The sequence below is a fragment of the Ranitomeya imitator genome, chromosome 3, assembly GCF_032444005.1.
Source record: "Ranitomeya imitator isolate aRanImi1 chromosome 3, aRanImi1.pri, whole genome shotgun sequence".
NCBI lineage: Eukaryota > Metazoa > Chordata > Amphibia > Anura > Dendrobatidae > Ranitomeya > Ranitomeya imitator.
This window is the reverse complement of record NC_091284.1, coordinates 183342013-183359336: the sequence shown is the minus strand read 5'-3', so window position 1 is coordinate 183359336 and position 17324 is coordinate 183342013. Positions and strand designations below refer to the sequence as shown.

General features: G+C 41.8%; 1 protein-coding gene across 1 annotated transcript in view; it reads right to left on the bottom strand.

Moving 5' to 3' along the window:
* Nucleotides 1-914: 914 nt before the first annotated feature.
* Nucleotides 915-17324, bottom strand: part of F5 (coagulation factor V) — a 128926-nt gene continuing 112516 nt past the window's right edge. The window contains exons 21-26 of the mRNA XM_069761677.1: nucleotides 16835-16929; nucleotides 12186-12341; nucleotides 9537-9681; nucleotides 9199-9350; nucleotides 7853-8035; nucleotides 915-1405 (exon numbers count right to left, since the gene is read on the bottom strand). Of these exons, the coding sequence (XP_069617778.1) occupies nucleotides 1262-1405; nucleotides 7853-8035; nucleotides 9199-9350; nucleotides 9537-9681; nucleotides 12186-12341; nucleotides 16835-16929 (875 nt within the window). The 3' untranslated portion in view covers nucleotides 915-1261. The remainder of the gene's footprint in view (nucleotides 1406-7852; nucleotides 8036-9198; nucleotides 9351-9536; nucleotides 9682-12185; nucleotides 12342-16834; nucleotides 16930-17324) is intronic.

The window sequence follows — 17324 nt, the reverse complement described above, 5'->3', positions numbered from 1 at the left end:
GAGGACTTGGTCAATGACCTGAAGAGAGCTGGGACCACAGTCTCAAACATTACCGTTAGTAACACACTACGCCATCATGGATTAAAATCCTGCAGGTCACGCAAGGTCCCCCTGCTCACGTCAACACATGTCCAGGCCCATTTGAGGTTCGCCAATGACCATCTGGATGATCCAGAGGAGGCATAGGAGAAGGTCATGTGGTCAGATGAGATCAAAATAGAACTTTTTGATATTAACTCCACTCACTGTGTTAGGAGGAAGAACAGATCAGTTATCATGTGTGCGGAAAGATGCGGCCTCAGCGCGGGAGCCTGCATCAAAGGCAGGGACACCACCTTGGACGTACCTATACGTCCAAGGTGGTGAAGGAGTTAACATTATTATATTAGTGGTTGGGTTTCAGCCTACCTTACATCTGCCATGTCTCTGAGCACGGAACACCTTGTACTTCTGGGCCTCCAGGGAGGTTGCAGTTCTGGAATATGACAGCACTGGAGGATAACGTGTTCCTTGTCGCGTCATGTTTGACTCTTCTCACATCTTTTCTTTGGCAGTTAATCTGAGTCTTTTTTTTCAACATTTTTTGTGACCTTGTTGATGGTTCTGGCGTCATGGCCCAATGGATTTGCGATTTCAAAAACACTTTTTTTTTAATTTGACTTTTCAGAGTTAGTTACATTTCTTTTTTTGGCCCATTTTGTCTAAGGAAAACAAGCTGCCTAATACTTCTACACCCCTTGATTAAGAGTGTTGTATCCTTAGGTCTCAGCCCCCTTCATTACACCCATCATTCAATAAGCATTCAAGCTCATACAGCCAGGAGTTGGACAATCTGCATAAAATGATGATTTGGTCAAATACGGTACTCACCAATAATTATGTTTACAGAGTATACAAAAATGAACTCACAGTCATATGTATTACTATTTTTTTTATTGTAGAATATGGTTTGGTTTTAGTAAAAATGGTAACAGACAGTCACTGAAATCCATTCTTGTACAGGAATATTAGATGGCTTCTAGATGTAGAAAAATTGGCACAAATTAATAGTTATAAGGAAGCACAGATGTAATAATAATAAAAACGGTCCTGAACAACAGTTATAAATAATACACTAAAAAGAAAATTGGATGAATGTTCAAAACCAACAATTCACTATAAAGTATAACGATTGTCTAGCTGAGTTTCTGGAGTACAGAAAACTTCAAGCCTTGTAACCAATTGATGGTACCATAAAAACCAGTCCGAACAGTGCAATGATTTATGTATCACAGCCATAGACTTCCAGCCTCATTACAATGCTTTGATTCCAAATTTTGGGAATTATCCTCAGATATCGAGAGTATATGGGTGGATGGAATTCATTCTTGGCATATCCTTGGCTGTTGCGGTTACCTTGGAATATCTGAAATAGCATTAGTAGAATGCATTTTAGTTTTCGATCCTTTAATATACCAACAAATGGCCAACCACCATCATATGACACTTATAAATAAAAATCCATAAGTTAATGGTTTTTTGCCACCTAATCTGAGAGCAGCATAATGTAGAGATGGGGACCTTGATTCCAGCCATGTGTCACTTGCTGGGCTAACTTGTTGTAGTTTAGATAAAGCTACTGCTTTATCACTCGAGAACTAGTAAATCTGTTACCATGTTCTCCTCGCCCCCACCATTGATTCGCAGCTTTCTGCCTATGCATAGGGTACACAGAAATCTGGCAATTAGGGATGTGGGTGGGGTTATACAGAGCTCAGCATTCAGAGACCTCGGAGATCTGCAGCAGGTAAAATTCTGATTTTATCAAAACTTTAGCAAGCAGCCCAGTAAGTGATACATCACTGGAATCAAGGTCTCTGTCCCTACATCAAACAGCTCATAGATGGGTTAGTAAAACCCTGGTGCCAGATTCCCTTTAATCAAATGAGACAACTACAGCATAGAGAAATTCAGGATAAACAAGTGCTTCTCACAAAATTAGAATATCATAAAAAGTTAATTTATTGCAGTTCATTACAAACAGAGTGTTCTATTTCAAGTGTTTATTTCTGTTAATGTTGATGATTATGGCTTACAGCCAATGAAAACCCAAAAGTCATAATCTCAGTAAATTAAAATAATTAACAAAAACACATACAAAGGCTTCCTAAGCATTTAAAAAGGTCCATTAGACTGTTTCAGTAGGCTCCACAATCATGGGGAAGACTGCTGACTTGACACATGTCCAGAAGGCAGTCATTGACACGCTCCACAAGGAGGGTAAGTCACAAAAAGGTCATTGTTAAAGAAGCTGGCTGTTCACATAGTGCTGTATCCAAGCATATTAATGGAAAGTTGAGTGGAAGGAAAAAGTGTGATAGAAAAAGGTGCACAAGTAACCGGGATAATCGCAGCCTTGAGAGGATTGTTAAGAAAAGGCCATTAAAAATATAGGGGAGATTCACAAGGAGTGGACTGCTGCTGGAGTCATTGCTTCAAGAGCCACCACACACAGACAGATCCAGGACATGGGCTACAAGTGTCGCAATCCTTGTGTCAAGACACTCATGACCAATAGACAACGCCAGAAGCATCTTACCTGGGCCAAAGAGAAAAAGAACTAGACTGTTGCTCAGTGGTCCAAGGTATTGTTTTCAAATTAAAGTAAATTTTGCATTTCATTTGGAAATCAAGGCCCTAGAGTCTGGAGGAAGAGTGGAGAGGCCACAATCCAAGCTGCTTGAGGTCTAGTGTGAAGTTTCCACAATCAGCGATGGTTTGGGGAGCCATGTCATCTGCTGGTGTAGGTCCATTGTGTTTTATCAAGACCAAGGTCAGCGCAGCCCTCTACCAGGAAATTTTAGAGCACTTCATGCTTCCCTCTGCCGACAAGCTTTCTGGAGATGGAAATTTCATTCTCTAGCAGGACTTGGCACCTTTCCACACTGCCAAAAGTACCAATACCTGGTTTATAAACAACAGTATCATTGTGCTTAATTAGCCAGCAAACTCACCTGACCTTAATCCCATATAGAATCTATGGGGTATTGTCAAGAGAAAGATGAGCGACACCAGACCCAACAATGCAAACGAGCTGAAGGCTGCTATCAAAGCAACCTGGGCTTCCATAACACCTCAGCAGTGCCACAGGCTGATTGCCTCCATGCCACGCTGCATTGATGCAGTAATTGAATCAAAAGGAGCCCCGACCAAGTATTGAGTGCATTTACTGAACATACATTTCAGTAGGCCAACATTTCGGAGTTTATAATCATTTTTCAAGCTGGTGTTATAAAGTATTCTAATTTACTGAGATAATGACTTTTGGGTTTTCATTAGATGTAAGCCATAATCATCAACATTAACAGAAATAAATAATTGCAATAGATTACTCTGTTTCTAATGACTCTATATAATATAGGAGTTTCACTTTTTGTATTGAAGAACTGAAATAAATTAACTTTTTTATAATGTTCTAATTTTGTTAGAAGCACCTGTATATACATAGGAGTAGAACGGAGACATGAATAAAGGGAGTCTGTCACCATCCAAATACAAATTAAATTAAGTACACAGCCATATAAAGGACTTAGCCCCTATAAAAAGTATACCATTAGTGTAATAAAGTGGTTGTCCACCCCTGGTGAAATCTTCGCAAATTGCTTTAGCCTGCCGAATTCTAACAGTGTAATATACACATGACGACAATTGCCTTAAGTGTGCGATTTGCATAGTTGTGTTTTCGTGCCAACTAGACTCTAATGCCGGAGTCACACTACAGCGAGATACGGCCGAGTCTCATTGGTTAAAAGCAAGCTCTGTGTTATGATCAGGTGGCCTTGGAGCAGCATGAAATGACCTTCGCTGGAGCAGTGGTAACTATACTGACCGCAAACCCTGATCCTATCACCGCAACTAGAAGTAGCCGTGGGGTGTGCCTAACCAGACCTAGACACCGCCTAAGGACTAAATATCCCTAAAGATAGAAATAGGAAAACTCTCTTGCCTCAGAGTAGACCCCCAAAGGATAGGTAGCCCCCCACAAATAATGACTGTGAGTAGGAGAGGAAAAGACACACGCAGACAGAAAACAGGGATAAGCAAAGGAGGCCACTTCTACCTAGATAGGAAAGGATAGTACAGGATACTATGCGGTCAGCATAAAACACTACAAAATATCCACAGCAGAAAAATACAAAAACTCCACCACCTAACTAAAGATGTGGAGAGTATATCTGCAACTCCAGCGAATCCAACTAGACTGAGAAAAACATCAGGCACAGTCTAGCAGGAACAAAATAGAAACAATCAGATCGGCACAGAAAATAAACACACAGCAGTGTGTCAAAAAGCAAACACTTATCTTTGCTGAAATGGCAGCAAGCAGGAGGGCCAGGCAGAGGACCAACACTTCCAAAGGAACATTGACAACTGGCAAGGACTAATGAGTCCTGCAAAGCTAAATACCCCAGTCCGAATTGCAATTAGCAGAAACACCTGTCCAAGACTGCTGCTCAGGAATAACTGCATTACCATCAACAACCACCGGAGGGAGCCCAAGAGCAGAATTCCCAACAGCTCTGGCACCGGCACTCCGGAGCGGAGCGTGCAGTTGCAGCTCCATGTATTGCTGTGCGGCCGCACGCTCCGCTTTGGAGTGCCGGTGCCAGAGCTTGCATTTAACCAGCGAGACTCGGCCGTATCTCGCTGTGTGTGATCCCGGTCTAAGGCTGTCAGAGTAATGCAAGTGTAATGCATTTTTCATTTGCGTACAACCGGATTTTTAAAACTTAGCATCCAATTTACATCTTAATGCAGTGCTATTTTATCCGATTTTCACATGAGCTTTTACATAGAGAAAGTATCTGTCATTTGGACATAGTTTTCAAAGGAAATATTCTTCAAAACACACACACAATATATATATATATATATATATAAATATATATATATATATATATATAGTATATATACTGCTCAAAAAATAAAGGGAACACTAAAATCACACATCCTAAATATCACTGAATGAAATATTCCAGTTGTAAATCTTTATTCATTACATAGTGGAATGTGTTGAGAACAATAAAACCTAAAGGTCTGGAGTTGGAATGATGCTCAAAATCAAAATGGAAAATGAAGTTACAGGCTGATCCAACTTCAGTGGAAATGCCTCCAGACAAGTAAATGATGCTCAGTAGTGTGTGTAGCCTCCACGTGCCTGTATGACCTCCCCACAATGCCTGAGCATGCTCCGGATGAGGCGGCGGATGGTCTCCTGAGGGATCTCCTCCCAAACCTGGACTAAATCATCCACCAACTCCTGGACAGTCTGTGGTGCAATGTGACGTTGGTGGATGATGCGAGAAATGATGTCCCAGATGTGTTCAATCGGATTCAGGTCTAGGGAACGGGCGGGTCCATAGCTTCAGTGCCTTCATCTTGCAGGAACTGCTGACACACTCCAGCCACAAGAGGTCTGGCATTGTCCTGCATTAGGAGGAACTCAGGGCCAACCACACCAGCATATGGTCTCACAAGGGGTCTGAGGATCTGGTCTCGGTACCTAATGGCAGTCAGGCTACCTCTGGTGAGCACATGGAAGGCTCTGTGACCCTCAAAAGAAATGCCACCCCACACCATTACTCACCCACTGCCAAACTGGTCATGCTGAAGGATGTTGCAGGCAGATCGCTCTCCACAGCATCTCCAGACTCTGTCACGTCTGTCACATGTGCTCAGTGTGAACCTGCTTTCATCTGTGAAGAGCACAAGGTGCCAGTGGCGAATTTGCCAATCCTGGTGTTCTGTGGCAAATGCCAAGCGTCCTGCACGGTGTTCCTCATGGAGTCAGTTTCTAACCGTTTGTGCAGACATATGCACATTTGTGACTTGTTGGAGGCCATTTTTCAGGGCTCTGGCAGTGCTCCTCCTGTTCAACCTTGCACAAAGGCTGAGCTAGCGATCCTGTTGCTGGGTTGTTGCCCTCCTACGGCCCCCTCCACGTCTGCTGGTGTACTGGCCTGTCTCCTGGTAGTGCCTCCAGCCTCTGGACATTACGCTGACAGACACAGCAAACCTACTTGCCACAGCTCGCATTGATGTGCCATCCTGGATGAGCTGCACTACCTGAGCCACTTGTGTGGGTTGTAGAGTCCGTCTCATGCTACCACAAGTGTGAAAGCACAACCAACATTCAAAAGTGACCAAAATATCAGCCAGAAAGCATTGGTACTTAGATATGGTCTGTGGTCCCCACCTGCCTGGACCACTCTTTTATTGAGTGTGTCTTGATAATTGCCAATAATTTCCATCTGTTGTCTATTCCATTTGCACAACAGCATGTGAAATTGATTGTCAAACAGTGTTGCTAACTAAGTGGACAGTTTGATTTCACAGAAGTTTGATTTACTTGGAGTTATATTCTGTTGTTTAAGTGTTCCCTTAATTTTTTTGAGCATTGTATATACTGTATATACAGGGTGGGCCATTTATATCGATACACGTAAATAAAATGGGAATGGTTGGTGATATCAACTTCCTGTTTGTGGCACGTTCGTATATGGTAGTGGGGAAACTTTTCAAGATGGGTGGTGGCCATGGTGGCCATTTTGAAGTCAGCCATTTTGAATCCAACTTTATTTTTTTCAATGAGAAGAGGGTCATGTGACACATGCCAAACTTATTGTAAATTTCACAAGTAAAACAATTGTGTGCTTGGTTTTAACGTAACTTTATTCTTTCATGAGTTATTTACAAGTTTATGACCACTTATAAAATGTGTTCAAAGTGGTGCCCATTGTGTTGGATTATCAATGCAACCCTCTTCTCCCACTCTTGACACACTGCTAGCAATACCGCAGAAGAAATGCTAACACAGGCTTCCAGTATCTGTTGTTTCAGATAAATAATTGGCCTTTATTGGCTATTAAAATGGGGGACCCAAAAAAAATGACATAGGGTCCTCCTAAAATTAATAACCAGCAAAGGCTAGGCAGACAGCTGCGGGCTGATTTTAATAGCCTAGGAAGGGGCCATGGATATTGGTTCACCCCAGGCTAAAAACATCAGCTCTCAGCTGCCCCAGAAAAGGTGCATCCATAAGATGTGTCAATTCTGGCACTTAGTCTAGTTCTTCTCAGTTGACCTATTCCAACTTGTCAAATCACACTGGGATTTATGTGTGAGCCGGAAATCAGTATTACAAAATAAATCAATTGAGCCTCATTCTGACACAACATAGCCTCACACTGTAAAAGTGAATTCCATCTGACACATAAAACCCCAGTGTGAGCCGGCAAGTTGGAACCTCATTCACGAGAGTGAGAAGAGAACTTTAGCAGTGCTGGAAACTGGAGAAGACGGTAATCAGTGAGTAACATTTACACAGGTTTTCCCATAAAAAATTTGAATGAGAGTGCTTCTTTGAATTTGTGCCCTTCTTTTAGAACATTTTGTATGTTTACAGTGGCAGATACAAAAAATGTTGAGTACCACAAAAAAATGCAGTAGCAGTTTGTTTGATGGTGGAATGTTGTAGGCCTGTATTTTCCCCATTAACTTCAGTATAGAAAAAAAATAATACTAAGAGAACTGTTGTATTTCAATAGAACAGTTCTCGAAATACTTCTTCAAACTTTTTCTTCGAAGACATTTTGTCATGCTCACAAACACTTTCAACTTCAAGAAGACCCACCAACTCTCCAGGAATGTCTGTTTTAGTAAATACATGCATGTCCCATGAACCATCAATTCTGAAAATGTAGGAAATAACTGGATATTACCATTCTCCTAGTGAAAAGTATTGACAATGTCAGAGTGTGTAGGGACACAACATATTGTATTGACCAGAGGAAAGGTAGATATAGTTAGTTACCTTGTCCATTGATGTGGAAGTGTCCATATAAGATTTCCAGTCCTTTCCATTGTCGCTGTATTGAACAATGTAGGACTTCACATACAGCTCACTTGTAAAAGAGCTGGCCCCTTGTGTCATCACTCCAGTAATTTTCTTGGTCACAAGGAAATCTATTTGTAGCCACTGTTGATTATTGTTTGACTACAGGAAAAATAAATAGGTGTAAAACAGAATACAAGCTTTCACCCCAGAAACCTGGGCAGTTTGAAGAAGTTCCTCTGAAATGACAAAGCTTGGGAGGGGGCGACATTGGACATGACTATGCCTGCCCATTAAATTCAGGAAAAGTGCCGACATTTCTAATTCCTGAAATGTTACTCCAATCATTGACTGGAGTAACATTTCTGGTGAAGAGCACAGGCACACTGATAAGATCCACCAGATACATTAAGTGTGGCGTGCACCTATTAACGAATTTGGCATGTCTTATTCCTGCATGCCACTCATGAACACCAGTCTTAAAGGGAACCTGTCACCTGAATTTGGCGGGACTGGTTTTGGGTCATATGGGCGGAGTTTTCGGGTGTTTGATTCACCCTTTCCTTACCCGCTGGCTGCATGCTGGCCGAAATATTGGATTGAAGTTCATTCTCTGTCCTCCGTAGTACACGCCTGCGCAAGGCAAGATTGCGTGTACTACGGAGGACAGAGAATGAATTTCAAAGCAATATTGCGGCCAGCATGCAGCCAGCGGGTAAGGAAAGGGTGAATCAAACATCCGAAAACTCCGCTCATATGACCCAAAACCGGTCCCGCCAAATTCAGGTGACAGGTTCCCTTTAATAAATTTGCCCTTTATTTTTTAACATAGTCTTCAATGATGAATGGAGTGAACTGATAAAGAGCGCTCTACAGAGCACTAGATTTTAAATCATAGCTGGACATTTCAAGAACTTTTCTGGTACTTTTAAGTTGAAGACCTATTCTTAGGATAGGTCAACTGGCACAACTGGCATCTCCACCGGTCAGTAGTTATCAGCCTTCACGGTGGCAGATATGGAAGGTGTACAGAGTGCAACACTGCAATTCCGAACAATGGTTTAGTGGCAAATCAACTCCTATTCTTCACAATAATTATGAAAACCTCTAGACCACATGACAAACAGGCAATTCCTGCATTTGTTGTGGCTGTCGAACACCCGTGAGACATGCAGCCGCGGGGACACAAACATATTTTTCGAGCACGCCGAAGACACTCTGTTAGCACTTGAGCATGCTCTGATAACACCTTATCCGAGTGCGTTCGCTCATCACTACTACTAAATAAACCTCTATAACATCAGACACATTATGCATGCCCATACCTTTGCTTGCCAAGCGTTAACACTACCAGCCTTGTTAAGACGTGCCAACGACGCTAGCCATGAAGATGAGAAATATGAAGTCTTGTGTGAGGAGGCGGTTATCTGTGCATCTTTGATATTATAGTTCTCCATACCAAGTGGTGCAGAACAACCTACAAAATAGATTGTTATATTATATTGGGTAACCTTACTATGGTAAAAGGCATCAACAACATAGATAAAATTATGGTATAAGTAATTCAGTAACACCAAACAATAATCGAGAGTATTTTAAGAAAAATGATAGTTAACAAAATCATTTAAAAAATTGAGATTGACAAATTTACATTGACTATTACCTTGTATTTCACATCCAAGTAGCTCCATACGAAGAACAGGCTGATTTTGGAACCTTGTAGGAAATACCCTGATGTACCGGGCAGGAATTGGGGGGTCAAACAGATTTTCTTTTATACTATGCGAGTCAGAATTACCTACAAAAAGCTGTAAGAATAATAAAGATGAATAAATATAATAATATTACCATTGATCTTGCCAGTGGTATTTCAGAGTGCGCAGTTCAGCAGTATAGTATCATGCCAGTTTCATGCACGCCCTCTGATTGACTGGGCTGTGGGCATCGCTTCACCGCACGTCACTGCCGAGTATCCAATGCATTCCCTCTGACTGGGCTGTGGGCATCGCTTCACCGCACGTCACAGCTGAGTATCCAACACATGCCCTCTGACTGGGCTGTGGGCATCATTTCACCGCACATCACAGCCGAGTATCCAGCGCATGCCCTCTGATTGATAATGTATGCAACCTGTAAAGCACTGCGTAATATGTTAGCGCTATATAAAAATAAAGATTATTATTATTGACTGGGCTGTGGGCATCGTTTCACTGCACGTCACAGCTGCGTATCCAGCGCATACCCTCTGATTGATAATGTAAGCAACCTGTAAAGCGCTGCGTAATATGTTAGCGCTATATAAAAATAAAGATTATTATTATTATTGACTGGGCTGTGGGCATCGTTTCACTGCACGTCACAGCTGAGTATCCAGTGCATGCCCTCTGATTGACTGGGCTGTAGGCATCGCTTCACCGCACGTCACAGCCGAGTATCCAGCGCATGCCCTCTGATTGACTGGGCTTTGAGCATCGCTTCACTGCACGTCACAGCTGAATATCCAGCGCATGCCCTCTGATTGACTGGGCTTTGAGCATCGCTTCACTGCACGTCACAGCTGAGTATCCAGCGCATGCCCTCTGATTGACTGGGCTGTGGGCATCGCTTCACTGCACGTCACAGCCGAGTATCCAGCGCATGCCCTCTGATTGACTGGGCTGTGGGCATCGTTTCACATCTTGTCACAGCTGAGTATCCAGCGCATGCCCTCTAATTGACTGGGCTGTGGGCATCGTTTCACCGCACGTCACAGCTGAGTATCCAGCGCATGCCCTCTAATTGACTGGGCTGTGGGCATCGTTTCACCGCACGTCACAGCCGATTATCCAGCGCATGCCGTCTGACTGACTGAGCTGTGGGCATCGTTTCACCGCACGTCACAGCCGAGTCTCCAGCGCATGCAATCTGATTGACTGGGCTGTGGGCATCGTTTCACAGCACATCACAGCCAAGTATCCAGAGCATGCCCTCTGATTGACTGGGCTGTGGGCATCGCTTCCCCGCACGTCACAGCCGAGTATCCAGCGTGCGCTGGAAGCATAGGGGAGAGGGAAAGCGTGCCCTGAATACCGGACTGTGTCGTGCAGTGACAGCCCAGTCAATCAAGGGTGTGCATGCGACTAGGCCACGTCTTTGTGAATCCAGGAAATCTGAAATGTTGACGTGACATCAGTGGATGTCAGCTGGGGGTCACGAGATACGGACTGAGCGAGCAGCGATAGCGCCGCTGAAAGACACATATGGCAGCAGAAAGTATTTACAAAAATACTTTGTTATAAGGTGTAAACTGATGGGGGAATTATACAATGTAGTGGCCCATCTCTTTAAGAAAGTGACCTCCAGTCCACACAGAAGACACTGAGGGAGCCGGCTGCTCGGAACTGCAGTCACATGGTGGAGAAGAGGACTGGAGCAGCGCTGGAAACTGCAGAAGACAGCAATTGGGTAAGTATTGTAATGTATGCACTGTAAATACATTATTGATTGGGCCATAAAAAAATTCTGGAGTGCTTTTCTATAGCACTACTACATCAAAAATGAAAATTACATGTTGGAGGAGCATTCTGAAGATAGCCCTCAACCAATCGGATTCAACTCGTGCTTTCAGTCTATTGACAGAGAGTCCTCAATTCCAAATATTATTCTATCTACTGACTAACATGGTACAAAGATATTTATCTTTCCTGTATTGACAGATAGATATTGATAGAGCTGTTTTCACAATGCTTCTTCCAGATGTCCTTTCCAGTTGAATGCTGGCACAGAATACAGTCTCCTGTAACATTCATGCATAACAGCACCGAAACTAAAGTAGTTGCAGAAAGTTGGGTCTTTAAAAAACTTTCTTTACTAGTGAGTACTGTATATTGATTGTATGAGAGGGTGTATACAGAGTGAGGACACGTGTGCACTGAGCCATAGGAGTGTAGCTCACATGCGGCAGCTTTTTACAAGCTGCAGAGGAGGAGCAGCCAAATGGCAAGTGGCATAACAACACAGAAAAGCAGCAATAGCGGGAAAAGCAATCTTCCAGTTGTCGCCTTTAATATGGATATTATGGGCAATATGGATAATACAACAATTACTAATTGTTGCCTTTAGAAACACTAGAAAAGTTCGGTGATAAAACTTGTGGCGCTGCAACTGTGACTATATTTAGCTTTTTTCCCCCCAGAAGTAGAAATAACAACAAAGTGGAAAGATAAAAAAATTTTTTTTAACAAAAGTGAATTTCAGGAGAACATCATGTAACAAACTGATATGCTAAAATAGTGATATAAAGAAAAGATAATAAAGAGTCCATGTCTTTTACCTTATGTGTAGCCGTGCTGTTTCCTTTGAAAACGTTCCACTTTCTATTGTCCTTACTATATGCGACAAAGAACTCCTTGATGTAAAATTGGGTGAAATATTTACTTGCTCCTTGTGTTTGTATTCCGGAGAGTAAGAAGATTTTTTGTAAATCAACCTGGAATATACAAAGGGCATACAATTATTTCTACATCTTATTATACAGTGGCTTGCGAAAGTATTCACCACCTTGGACTTTTCCCTATTTTGTTACATTACATCCTGTGTTTAAATATATTTGTAATCTGATTTGTGTGTGACGAATCAGCACTAAATACTCTAAGAAAGTGAAGTGAGAAAAATAGAGGTATAATTTAAATTAATTGGATCACATAATATAAAAATTGGCATTTGCATATGTATTCACCTCTTTTGCTATGAAGCCCCTAAAAATTTCTGGTGCAAGTAATTCCCTTCATAAGTCACATGATTAGTGAAAGGAAGTCCACCTGTGTGCACTCTGGTTTGTCAGTATATACCCAACTTTTCACCTCAAATTGGCGGGATATGCAAATACCTTTTTTCCGGTCCAATGGGCAGCGTTTCGTCTTCATTTCTCCACCCCATCTGTCCCTGTTGTCCGCAATATGTTCTTGAATTAGAGTACTTGTCCTCCATAGTTCGCGTGTGCCCAATGCAATCTTCACTTGCGCAAAGCCGAAAAGCATTACTGCGCATGTGCCCGCTGAACTATGTCCCGGAAGTATTTTGCTGTGTTCTGGGACATAGTGCGCGGGCGCATGCACAGTAATGCTTTTCGGCTTTGCCCACAGTTGGGCAAAGCATACTGCGCGAGCGCGAGCGAAGATTGCATTGGGCACGCGCGAACTATGGAGGACAAGTACTCTAATGCACAAACATATTGCGGACAACAGGGACGGACGGGGTGGAGAAATGAAGACGAAACGCTGCCCATCGGACCAGAAAAAAGGCATTTACATATCCCACCAATTTGAGGTGTCAGGTTCCCTTTAATAAAAAGGCAAAACTAACAAAATACGATGAAGACCAAGGAGATCTCGAAACAAGTCAGGGACAGAGTTGCTGAGAAGTACAAGTCAGGTTTGGGCTATAAAAATATCCCAAGCTCTGATGATTCATTAAATCCATTATCGTCAAATGGGAAGAACATGGTGGGCATGTGCAAACAGTAAAAAAAAGTGAAATCCTAGGTTCTGAGGTAGCAAAACACGAAAAATGCAAATGGGGTGAATACTTTTGCAAGTCTCTGTATGTGCACAGAATATATATTTCACGTGGGTATGCTCCATAACCTGCCTGAAAAAGTGCTAAATAAATTATAAAAAAAATAATGAACATATGAATTTCTAGGTCAAATCCACTTTCTCTGCATATGTCAAGTCTACTGAGCGTCTTTTAACTGCTTCAGTTTTCCAAAGACGTAAAACAGTTAAAATCAGTGAGCTCAATAGCTTACACAGTGCAAGTAACAAACAAAGACGCAGCAAAAAACACCAATGAAACGACCAAAAAAACGGCTAAAAGACACTTCAGGACACAGGACGCCACGTGGTCTGGAGCGTCTACCTCCTGAAATATGTTCTCAAAGTCATTGTGTGCACGTACCCTTACAAATAGGAAGAAAATTACATTATGATCCCATGCGCATTGGTATCTACTGTATACATATCTTTTTAGACCAGCTTTACTGATCACATAGAAATCTGTCAGTTTAACGAAAAGGTTACGGTTTTATGGAAATAAAGTTTAATGGGTTATTGTTTGCCATTAGGGCTCATGCACATGACCGAGTTTTCAGTCCCAGTGCTAGCTGTTAAATAAAAACGTATCGCACTCAGTCCCATATTATTCAATGGGGCAGTGCATATGAATGATTTTCTTCACTGACCGAATCTGTGTATGAAAAAAATTGCAGCATGCATGAAATTCCTTCCATGAATTGGATGAGACTCGTCCATTCAAAACTATGGGTGCGCAAAAAATCGGATGTCACAGTAATAGCAAACCGTCTACATGCACTTACACGCTGCACGCACACAACTTATACTCCAGTATCTTTATATTAATGTAGTTCCCCATGGCTGTGGGTGTACTAGCCGGGTTCAGTCCTTCTCATCCCTTATCCACATGCATGTCACTTGACGAACGGTAAGATTTTAATATTTGAGGTTAGGACCATCCCGATTAGGGGTCACCGTGAAGTGGTGGGATGGCTTTTACATTTTTTATAATCAAAATGATGTTAAATAAGTACCCTCTATTATTTACATGCACTATTGCTGTTTATATTTTTTGCTGCAGGGTATTTGCTTATTATGTCTCCATCCTTGGCGTTGTCTGTTTACTGGCCAGTGTGAACATGCACTTACAAGCTGCATGCATTACCAACTTATATCCTAGTTACCGTAATTTCTTTAGTTTTTTTTTTTTCATCCAATTTTTACGTGCACAATGCAATTCTGTAAATTCTGCAACTTTTTTGGATGGCACTCAATGTTTTTTATACAGTCATGTGAACTTAGCCAGATAGACATTTCTGACATATCCTGAGGATGAGCGGGTGTATTTTTTCCCCCCCGATACCTGTCATTATCGTCAGGATTCCTGGCTGGATATGGTGGATTTGTGAGAGTGACACCTCATTATACAAAACAGGTGTCAGAGGAGACTTAGTAGGTGAAGATAGGTGTAGGTCATTCCAATGGGTACGGCATATAATGCTGACATTGTGATAAATACCTATTAAAGTTATACCCTCTGATCACTGGATAAAGGAAAAGTTCTGCACTCTAAGACACCTTGTTTCAATTCATCACTAACTCACAGTTACATGTTTGCTGTCAGTGAATTCAGAGGCTGCAGACCAGCACAGATCTAGTTCTTCTCTAAGTTGAGTAGTGGACTGTAGGGAATGTGGGTTAAAGGGGTCTCTCAGCTACAGCACTCTGGTGTCCTAACATCAGATGCAGTCTCCTTTTATTGGTTACAGTGGTGATGTAACGTGACATGTACAACACAAATCACCACTGTAACCCAGTGACTGGCTGCTGTGTGCTATAGTTGTGATGTTACCCCTGTAGCCAGTGATCAGAGACCAGAGCAGTGGAGGAGAGCTGGCCATGTACCCCAGGACGGTGAGTAACATCTGATTTTATCATTTTCACCCAGAACAAGCTATTAGTGGCTGGAAAGTTACGAAAGCAAAACCCCTTTAAAGAGGATCCATCACCTGGACAAAAATTGAGTTAAATACCTTATAAAAATCCCTGATCTTTCCTTATTCTGCAGATCTTTTCCATTTTGCACTGCGGCTCTCCATTGCAGAGTTGCTTTTGGAGCACAATATGTGAAATCTCTCCTTGCAGTACAACTGGGTGTTCCAATAGAGTCTTCTCTGTGGGGTGTGAACTTTCACCTCTCCCATACAGATCCAGCCAATCGCAGCTCGGCAGCACCTTAAACTGCTAGATCAGCTGGTGAATAGTGATTGGCAGCATCTGGGAGGGAGGGGTGACAGCACACACTCCTAGAGAAGGCTCTGAATAAGAGAGATTTCACATACAACACTCCAAAAGCAAAAACTATGAGTATTTCTGCAATGGGGGTAAAGCATTGCAAAATGAAAAAGAACAGAGAAATCAGGGTCACTTAGGGATTTTACAAGGCATTTAACTTAATTTTGTTTTAGCAAGTCACGGGTTTATTTAAATACTTCAGCACAAATCTGTTTTTTTGCTACTGCACATCAGTCTGGAGTCCAGTCTGGTTAGCTCACAGAGCATTGGCAAGGTGTAATTGTATCCTCAGTTGAGAACAGTATGAACTGTTTTCGTTTAAAGGGAATCTGTCTTCTGGATTTCCCTATCAGCCTCCTGACAACTTTATACTTATCCCATTACTATCACTAAGTTTTTCAGAAGTTAGCGTAAAAATGTAGTTTAATCCTGGCACGGGTCATACGAAAATTATTCAGACGGATCCTCATCAAGGAACAGCATAGCCCAGTGCACAATTATCACTCTCAGAACAAATCAGATGGCTGTATAACGAGAATCGCAAGGCAATGAATTACTCTTGTCTTTCTCATATTTGAGGTTTTGATATTATAGGACTGATTTACTAATACGGTAATTGAATTTCCAACCCATCTTGTGCAGGGAGGAGTAAAACTGAAAATTCTCCTTCTCCTCCCATCTTTTTGAGGGAAGAGTTGGACAACCATATAACTCGTACGAGGATCGCAACGCAATGCTTGGACTGGCTGTCGGCTCTCCTGATCCAAGCATGACCACATGTCTTTCTATGTAGCTGTCACGCTTGGGTCGGGAGAGCCGCCAGCCAGTCCAAGCATTGCGTTGTGATCCTCGTACGAGTTTTATGGCTGTCTAACTCATCCCTCAAAATGATGGGAGGAGAAGGAGAATTTTCAGTTTTACTCCTCCCTGCACAAGATGGGTTGGAAATCCAATGACCATATTAGTAAATCAGTCCTATGATATCAAAACCTGAGATTTGAGAAAGACAAAAGTAAATCAACTATTCAGACTCAGAATTTATAATGAATATATTAATTTATTTTCAGCAAGAAGAGATGTTATAGGTGGAGAGAGAATGATCAAATAGAAGTACCTGAATCCATGGCAGTGAGGATCTATTCAGATGGGCATTCCATGCGTTGTATGAGCCTACATTGTTCAGCCGGGCTAACTTGGGCTCCCAAGGATCTATACGAAATAAAAAGAAAATATATCCATTCATTTGATGTAATTCATTTAAAATAAATTCATTTTTTTGCAATCACACTGAGGTCTATATACGTATTCTTAGAAATGGAAACAATAAACTTGTGGCAATATTGTTACGCATTATATTTATTGGGATGTTAACATGTCTATTTTTTTAAGGATCAATTTATTTTTTAAGGATTGAGTTTCTGCAAATATATATATATATATATATATATATATATATATATATATATATATATATATAAGACGAGAATTGTCCATTTTTATCCTATTCACAGATCAAACTCACCAATGAAAGTCTATGATGTCATCCTACTGCTGTCCGTTTGTCTCTGACTATGTCATAGAAGAAGCTCGGTAACCTCCATTAG